Source organism: Stegastes partitus, unplaced genomic scaffold (assembly GCF_000690725.1).
Source record: "Stegastes partitus isolate 25-593 unplaced genomic scaffold, Stegastes_partitus-1.0.2 Scaffold2473, whole genome shotgun sequence".
NCBI classification, from domain to species: Eukaryota; Metazoa; Chordata; class Actinopteri; family Pomacentridae; genus Stegastes; species Stegastes partitus.
Window position 1 is genome coordinate 1,515 of NW_007580204.1, and position 8,547 is coordinate 10,061.

The 8,547-nt window shown below is 42.2% G+C and overlaps 1 protein-coding gene across 1 annotated transcript; it reads right to left on the reverse strand.

The window, feature by feature from the left end:
- Window positions 1-3,254: 3,254 nt before the first annotated feature.
- fitm1l (fat storage inducing transmembrane protein 1, like) lies at window positions 3,255-7,260 on the reverse strand. Its single transcript, XM_008305314.1, has 2 exons — window positions 6,139-7,260; window positions 3,255-4,959 (listed from the first exon to the last, which is right to left on the reverse strand). Exons 1-2 carry the CDS (start codon window positions 6,315-6,317, stop codon window positions 4,284-4,286), a joined length of 855 nt encoding a protein of 284 aa, XP_008303536.1. The 5' UTR covers window positions 6,318-7,260; the 3' UTR covers window positions 3,255-4,283.
- Between the last annotated feature and the right edge of the window lie 1,287 nt (window positions 7,261-8,547).

The following is an 8,547-nucleotide window of genomic DNA, read 5'->3' on the forward strand; positions in this document are numbered from 1 at the left end:
CTCAATTGTAACTTTTTGAATACATTTACGTACCTGACATGTTTTACTGGTACCTGATTGACAATGTAAATCACTGTATTAAATCAACATATTATCACGCATTGCTGCCCTTAGTGTAATGGTCCATGTGTTGGCCTGAAAACATATTGCCGTCACCCAAATGCAAAAGGGTATTGCGAGACTATTGACAGAGGCAGTGGAGATTTGGAGCCAAGATACAGTAAGAACAGAATAAACTGAGCTCTGAGAAGTTAAGTGATGATAGATTAAATAAAAATACTGCCACTCTGTGGATCAGCTTTGTCACTACAGTATTGAGAGGACACTTATGTGAGCAATGGAGTACATGAAATCATTTAACCATAACCAAGATTGGTCTTAATCCAACCCTTGCTCTGAACATCAACCAAGCGTTTGCTGTAAAATTAAATGATTTATCTAACAGGGAGGTGTTTTTCAGTTTAGGAATCAGACATAGAGCACTTTTGGTCACAGAAAAGTCCCTTGCTTGTTTTTATTTCTCAGCTTTGCATTGTTATCTCTTTCTCTTTACTATCATGTTCTCTCTTCCCTTCACCCCAACCAGTTGAGGTAGATTGCTGTCCTCCCTGAGCCTGGTTCTGCTGGACGTTTCTTCCTGTATAAGAGGATTTTTTTTCTTACTGCCGTCACCAACAGCTGCTCAAATTGAATCTTTGGATTTGTTGGGTTCCTCTCTATAATACAGTATTTTAAGGTCCTCATCTTACCATGTAAAGTGTGTTTAGGTGACTTGTGCTGTAAAATGGTGCTATACAAATAAAACTGAACTGAATTTTGATTGTGATTTACATCTTTTCACAAGTCACATTCTAAAGTAGGTTTGTCCTACAGACAATCCTAAATATCTGAAGAAGTCAAACCCTTGATTGTCTTTGAAACGTCACCTACAGATAAAGGTGGTATATTTAAACAAACAACATATAATTGGAAAAACTAGCAGGGCTGCCTTACTGCATGATACAAATGGGTTGTCCTTATTGCCCATAATTGGAACTTGGAAAACAGTAACACATAATAGTGGAAGGGGGGAGACAAAGCTGCCTCAAATGACCTCCCAGTAGCAGGCTTATACCTGCAGATACCACCAGCCTATGGCCAGTGAGTCAGACTATGTAAGTCAAACAATGAGCTGAAGCACTCAAATAACATTACAAAAAATAAATAATAAAAAATACCATTCAAAATCATTGTACTAGTTGATTCACAGCCAGGAAACACTTCCACTTTCACTTATTATAAAATACTATCATTTTGTCATCATGCAATTCGTATGCTAATATTTTGGAAGGTTCATTTGCTGTTTGTCCTTCATGCCTGATTTCTGTTTTGGCATTGCTAATTTCCCTTGACTTAATATCATTTTAATGAAGCAGCTTGCAGTAGCACATACTCACCCCTCCCTGTGCTGCTTCTCCCAGTGCAGATCCATTAAAGGCCCTGGTATCTGTGTGGCGTCCAGGCAGTCAGAGGAACTGTCAGCTGTAGGATTTCACCTCTAATCCTCCATAAAACACTGGCTGACAACACAAACAGCTGCCTGCTGCTGCTTCTCTGCCTTGTGCTGCTGCTGAAAATGTTCCAAAGCAGAGACAGACAGGAAGGACACCAGTGGACATGCTGGAGGCGTCCTTCCTACCAAAAGATAAAAATGTCTGTTTTTTATTGACTAAATGTTGTTCTAATTGCACAATACAGTGTCATCACCTAGGCCATTGCTTTTCACAAGGTTTAACTACGGACCGCAAGGAAGATTCGGTCGTCATCTCTTTGTTAATTTTGCAAAAGAGCACTATGTGCTGCAGTAGTGTGCATACATGAACTATGCACAGTTTAATACACAACATGTATGGAACAGAGTCCTCTCAGTGGACTCCAAGCAGACTAGAAAAGTAGCATATGGACCAATTTAAGTTTTTTGTGACTGTGTGTGCAGATCAATGTGGACTTTGTAAATGGACTGGAGGCAGTTCTTTGCATACTACAATCCAAGTATACGTAGGTTTGCTATGCGGACAGTCACATTACCTCTCATATCAAACACAGAATAACATTTGAGCATACAGCAGTTGGTTACAAATTATGTTGTAGCCCAGTATCAATGTGGTTATTCTTGAGGTGTTCCATGGAGAGTGAGTCTACTAGACACAGGGCTTCTGGAGAAATTAGGACTTCCTACTGTATCTGGGCATTGTTGATGGAGGGCATTTCCAAGTCAAAACATCTCGAAAGCCCACCAGGGACTACTTCAATTACAACTCTTTAAATGGGGAATTATCAAGGTGTGAATAACAAAGAATCTCCTAGTGCTGTCTTTCCTCACAGCAGTCATTTGATTCAAGCATCACTTATCTTCCACTTATGTTCAGTTGGCGAGTTTGCAAGGTGAACAGTTTGCACGGTCACAAATTTTGGGCTGCACACTAATGTCTGGAGAGGAGTTGGATGACAAAATTTACGCATTGCTGTTGATAACTGACCTGATCTAAACTATATTAACCTTTATGGCTGAAGACAAAGGACATGTATTTCAGAAAATGCATTGTACATTGGCTGCCACTCTGGACTCCTGTCAGTTCCATGTTAATAAGCAGAGCGAGTTGTGGAAGTTTAGTGAGTAAACGGCCACCATGAGAAAGTGTCCTGTGAAGCTTAATGGATACCTGCCTGAGCCCTCATTGACTATGATAGTATTGCCATCGGCTAATGGAAGGTTGTCTATACCCTCAGGGCTGCCCATGTCACAAGTTGTTGGATCCGTGTATGTCATGTGACTGCGTTCAAAGGAATTTCATCAGAACATGAAATTACATCTCCTGAGTTAATTTTGCGCTATTGGTTTTTCAACCACTCATTGATAATGTTGCAACCAGTTAAGAAAATGTTCCAAAATTTGCATTCTAGTGCACATGCTTTTCAGTTGTGTGCATGCACAGCACATTTAGATATGACCTACTGCGTAAGTATGGAGTGAAGACCACCAACGAGACATGAAAGTAGTATAATAACAAGTATGCATCCGTGGTTTCAACAGCTTTCTGTATGCACATCCACAAAGGAGCATAATCAAGGCTTAAGAGTACTAACAATTCATCAAATTTCTATANTATTAGTTGAGTTAAAAGTCATGATTGTGGTGTGAATAGAACCAGAATTCATGATCAAGTTTAACCAGATGCTGAAAATCTATCAGAGAAATGGAGTCTTTTGAGTTCTCTATTTTTTAAGTGTCGCATTTATTCGGTTGTGACACAAAGCTGTATCTAAAGAACAACTTGTATGTCCTTACCTAAGCATGGGCTGCACATAAAAGACGGACAAAGCCACCATGATGTCTCTCAGCGGTTTCTAGACTACGGTTGTGAACCTCGATTGAGGTCGGATAGTTGTTTTTGCTCAGGAGGATTCCTAACTGAGGAGCTGTAGTGCTTCCTTTCTTATCTCTTACAGGACAGGATACACTGGACCGTCCATATGGGAAAAAAAAGTGATAAGCTGTCCCACAATTTCCTGCAGCAATTAAAGTGATGCAAAATTCACAGCACACGTCAACATTAGCTATCACAACATGTAACCTCGTGTAAGTGTTTTAGCACCATGATTGTCTCTATCTCCTTCACAACTTTCCTTGACCTCAGGATGTTTTCCATCAAAGACAAGAAGACGCATTTAGGAAATTAAACAGGACCAACTTGTTATTCTATTCCAGCACAATTCTTCATCTTGACCTTTTGACACTGAATATGACAAGTGAGGCGTGGATCTGACTGAAAACCAGAGGACGTTTTAACCACAAGGTAGCCCAAAAACATACACTGCTTTATCGTCTAATTTACTCTAAACGGGACTCAGCGAGTAAATGTTCACTGAGGTAACAGACTGAGGGAGAAGCAGGGTCATTTTCTCATAGATTTTTATACAGTCAGATTTCTTTTTGCAACCAGATGAGATGTTGTCCCCTGCTGGCTGTAGGTTTAACGCATTTGCACATTAGCTTTAAAACCAGGAGGTTGCGTCCATCTATTACACACAATCTAGAGTCTTGTGGAGACTCCTGGGTCATCTGTAGTGACTCCCTGTTAACACATCAAAGAACAGACACCATTTAATGACTTAAATGTAGATTTGTTACACAGGACACAAACAACCCTTATTGGTACTTTTGAAAGTTCACCGTCCATGTTTTTGTCCAGTATTAAAATAATTTCTGCGCTCAAATGTTTGAATATCTTTGTTTTCCTCCGTTAATTGCAGTGGTTGTGGTTCGGTTGTGCGTCTTCTGCTTCAGTGCTGCTGGTCTTGGTGTTAAGCAGTCCCAGACCAGGTCTTCCAGGGCAGTACCAGCTGGGCCCCATGCGGTACCAGCCCTGGTACAGTCCCCTCCAGCTGAGGCAGCCTAGTGCGCCCCCTAGCAGCTGGGTGGGGAACTGAGGGAAGTAAGCCAAGAGACAAAGCAGTAGAAAGATCCAGAGTGTGAGCAGGAGAACACAGAACAGGAAGAGGATCCTGAGAGGGGCATCTGAGATCCCCCCTAGATTCAGATAAGGGCCAAACACAGCTGTTTCTTCTGCCAGCAGCAGGCAGCAAAGACACAAGAGGAAGACGTCCTCTGAAACTTCATACCCCCTCCACAGCATCCCTGCTCTAAGGCACTCAGCCTTGCTCTCATCCTCTCGCAGCACCAGCAGAGGCCCATTGGCGACATCTGGTCCGGCGTGTAAAGATTCGTAGCAGCTCCCTGTGGCGTTCTCCAGCAGGTCCAGGAGTTTGCAGAAACCAAGCCACAGGCCGCCTGCCACCCCAAGTCTGGAGAGGTGACGCATGGAGAGGGAGAGCGAACGGCGGATGGAGAAGGAGAGGAGGAAGACGAAAGAGCCGACGAAGACACAGGTCCAACCCCAACCAGAGCGCAAGAACATCCTGCAGGCAGACGGAAGCAGACATGTCAGGGACAGGAGGAGAGGGGAATTATGGTTGAATTATGAATGAATTATGTTTTTTTTTTTTTGTTTGTTTTTTTATTATGGTTCATTATAATTGAATTTCCCTTCTGGGATAAATAAAGTATTTTTCATTTCATTTCATAGCGAATATTAAAAGTTTTTATTCATCATCAGGACTTTACTGGCATAAACTGACACAGTAGCATATTTATATACAATCCACAGCTCTGAGAAGGCTCCTACTCAGCATTTCACACTGTGCCTTTTGTCATTAAGTGTCAAAGTAAGAATCAAATATTTTACTGCAAGATTTATTTAAGAATTTTGACTTCATACAACATGGATTATACCTGACATCTACATCTATTGAGTCGGACTAGTTTTTATCAAACCTCCCTGCTCTCATCCCGTTTGAGTTATTATTATTTGAGTTGAACTGTTAAAAAGTCAGATATTTTTCCCAGGACTTGGTAGAGACCAAAACAGAGCCAAAAAGTGAGTGAATAATAGACTTGGATATATCACTTGGACAGAAATATGACTCCAAATGGACGCTAATGCTGTTCTGTGTCTGCTAAATATGTAAATACACATCTGTTTTTTTTCATATTTTTTCATATTTGCCATTGCAACTTATTAAAATACTAAAGTGACAAAAGAATTCTTTAATGCCGCTTTATGTTTAGTTCGCAGTAGCTTCAACAACTGCAGCCAGTTTGTGAAATGTACTGCAAAATGTGAACCAGTAGTACAAGTGTTTGCATTTATAGATGGGATTATTAACACAGAGAGTACGCTTGGCATTACACTACATTACTCAGTAGCATGGAATCTGAACACAGCGACTACCAGAAGGTGAGAAATCTGCAGTAGAGACTCGGGATTGTTGCAAATAAATGATTCTAGAGTCATCATGGGAAACTGATGAACTTCATTCTGGTGTTCTTCTCTAGTGTCAACAATCAAAACACTTGTGTGTTCCAATTGCCAGAGCATATTTTGTTCTGTATTTAATGTGTGTTTATTTCTAAAGTTTTCTTTATAACACACGGGCAGAGTCGAGGCCTGCTCTGCTGCAGCTCCTGTTTCAGATACAACTGACCTGCACCATAACACGACTGGGACAAAGTGGAAGGTAAACTGGAAGTAGTCTCACCTGTAGAGGAAGTGGCTTCTCTTGGCAAAGACGCTGTGCTGAGATACCCAGAGGCTGAGCGCAGGACCGAACATCACCACCGCCGACAGCAGCAGGTGGAAGTGCTGCCGGAACACTGTGTTACCCAGGAGCCTGGCCGCCAGGTCCGTCAGGACCACCAGCACCGTGTTGAGGAACATCTGGACCCAGACCCACAACTCTGTGGATCTAAACTAAAATACGAAAGTCACCTGCTGCTGGCTCTGAATGCAGCAGTGTGTTTGCGTAGCTTATCCACCGCAGACTCAGGAGCGCTCAGTGTTTCATGTGATACGGCTGAAATCCTCTGCAGAATGCACTTAATACACTGTTGACTGGAGGTTACCTCTGTTGGAAAAAGAAACTATTCAGCATCTTAGGTGGTCCATTCATGTGCACCAGTGCTCAGCAGATGAGTGTAGAAACAAGTCTTCTTGGAATTAAACTGAAGTATGTTTTTCAAAGTCTGTAATCAGATCCTTTGGTGCATTGGTGGTGGTTGTTGGTTGATTCTGCAGAAATCCAGAGCTGCTGGCAGCAAACACAGCTGAAGTCCACTCGTGTTAGCTGCTACGTTTCTGCATCCCTGCGTAGAGTTTGTACTGTACAACATGAATGAAATGACAACTGGCTTCAAGCATTCCACAGATTCCAAACGTGTGCCCACTGTGTAATCCAGCCCTGAAGTTCTCCAGTCCAGCAGACACTTCTGCTGACTCAGAGCAGCATGCCAACACAGCTAACTGCTTGTAGCCTCAGTGTAGTTCAGCTGCAGCTCAGTAAACCTCTTCAGTATTCGTAGTGTTTTTATCGAATCTTGCAGAAGTGAGTTGAGGTCCTCTCTGATTTGTTGTTCTTCCAGTTTTCTTGTTGTGCAGCGACGGACTTTGGCTGTCTCTTTGTTGCCTTTGCAGAAATGCAACGTCCACTGCCGTGTTACACCCTGAGACGTCCAACAGTTGTAGCTTCAGAATAGTCTATGAACTGTCTCCATTGTAACTGTAGCTTCTCCGCTCTTCTTCTTCCGTCATTGACACCTCCCCTCTCCAACACACGCACATATAAAAATACAGAGCATGTTCTCGCCCTGTCATATGTCTCCTGGGCCTTGGAGGTGTCACATTGCTCCTACTGAGGTCGCTGAAGGTTGAAACAGTAACAGTGATTCCTTGGTGTTAATGTGGATGTGACGAGGTTTCTGACTTATTTCACTTTAACACAGAGTAGAGAAGCTGAGCAACGCTGACAAGAGCACAGTCAAGGGTTCAGTGTCATCAATTAAATGCAAAATGTCACATTATGTGTGTGTGTGTGTTCATGTGTATTAATAGCAGTAACCTTTGTACTGTATCCGGGCTGAGACTCAGCTGTTGCAGCCGTCTCTGTCAATCAGTGAGTGGTAACACACTTTACCCACATTTGCTGTCTTTTCTCGCTTGCTGTGATGTCACTCAGTAAAAATAGTGTTCAGTGAGTTCAACAAAAAAATTGAGGCTTCGACAGCAGCAGCAGCTGGTCCGTCAATGTTAAACAATGTCTCAGTGAAAAAACATGCAATCAGTGTGACAATCTAAAATTGGGTCATTAACTACAAATGTTCTGTATAAAAGAGATCTGGATGTCTGAAGTGCCTCATTCAGTCGCTGGCTGTTAGCAGATGGTGGGTAGTGTGTGCAAATGGATCTGAACTGTTAAAGTGTGTGTTTGGTGTAATGTTGTTTGATGTCTGGAAGCGATAATGACAAGATTTACTGAATGGTGACAAATATCTGACGGTTTGAGTCTGGTAGAGTTTGTATTACCAGAAACTCAGCACTAAAAGAATCCAAAATCTATGACAAAATTCAGTAATGTCACAGATGGCAAGTGTGTGGCACATGTTCCGCCCCCCCTTAAAAAGCCAATAGTCTACTTTACAACAGCTGAACAGGAAAACATCCGGCCAATCGTGTTGGTGAACTGGCGCGAGCTGGGTGTTGTGAAAACTGCGTACATGTACTGCGGAAGTATAATCTGCGGTGGAAACTGGTTTTTAAAACATATTTTGGGACAAAGTCACCCAGTGGGCAACCAGAAGTATGGAGTCTAGCTCCAACTCTTCTTCAGCTGGGCCGATGGCAGCAGCAGCTGTGAAAACCACACAATCTACCAAGTGTGTCTCCTCTCTGATCTGGTAGATGGTTGAGATCTGACCCCACAGCTGGGCGATGGTTTGGGTGATGATAGCAGCAAATCCAGTTGTGACAGAAATTCAGATCAAGAAGCTTTTAAAGAAAGAAATACATTTTTGTCTTTGTTAAAACATTATAGTAAAATGACCAAAATCGAAAGCTATAGCATTGAAAGTGCCAGAAAACTGAATAGAAATGCTGATTTCAGATGCAGATTAAC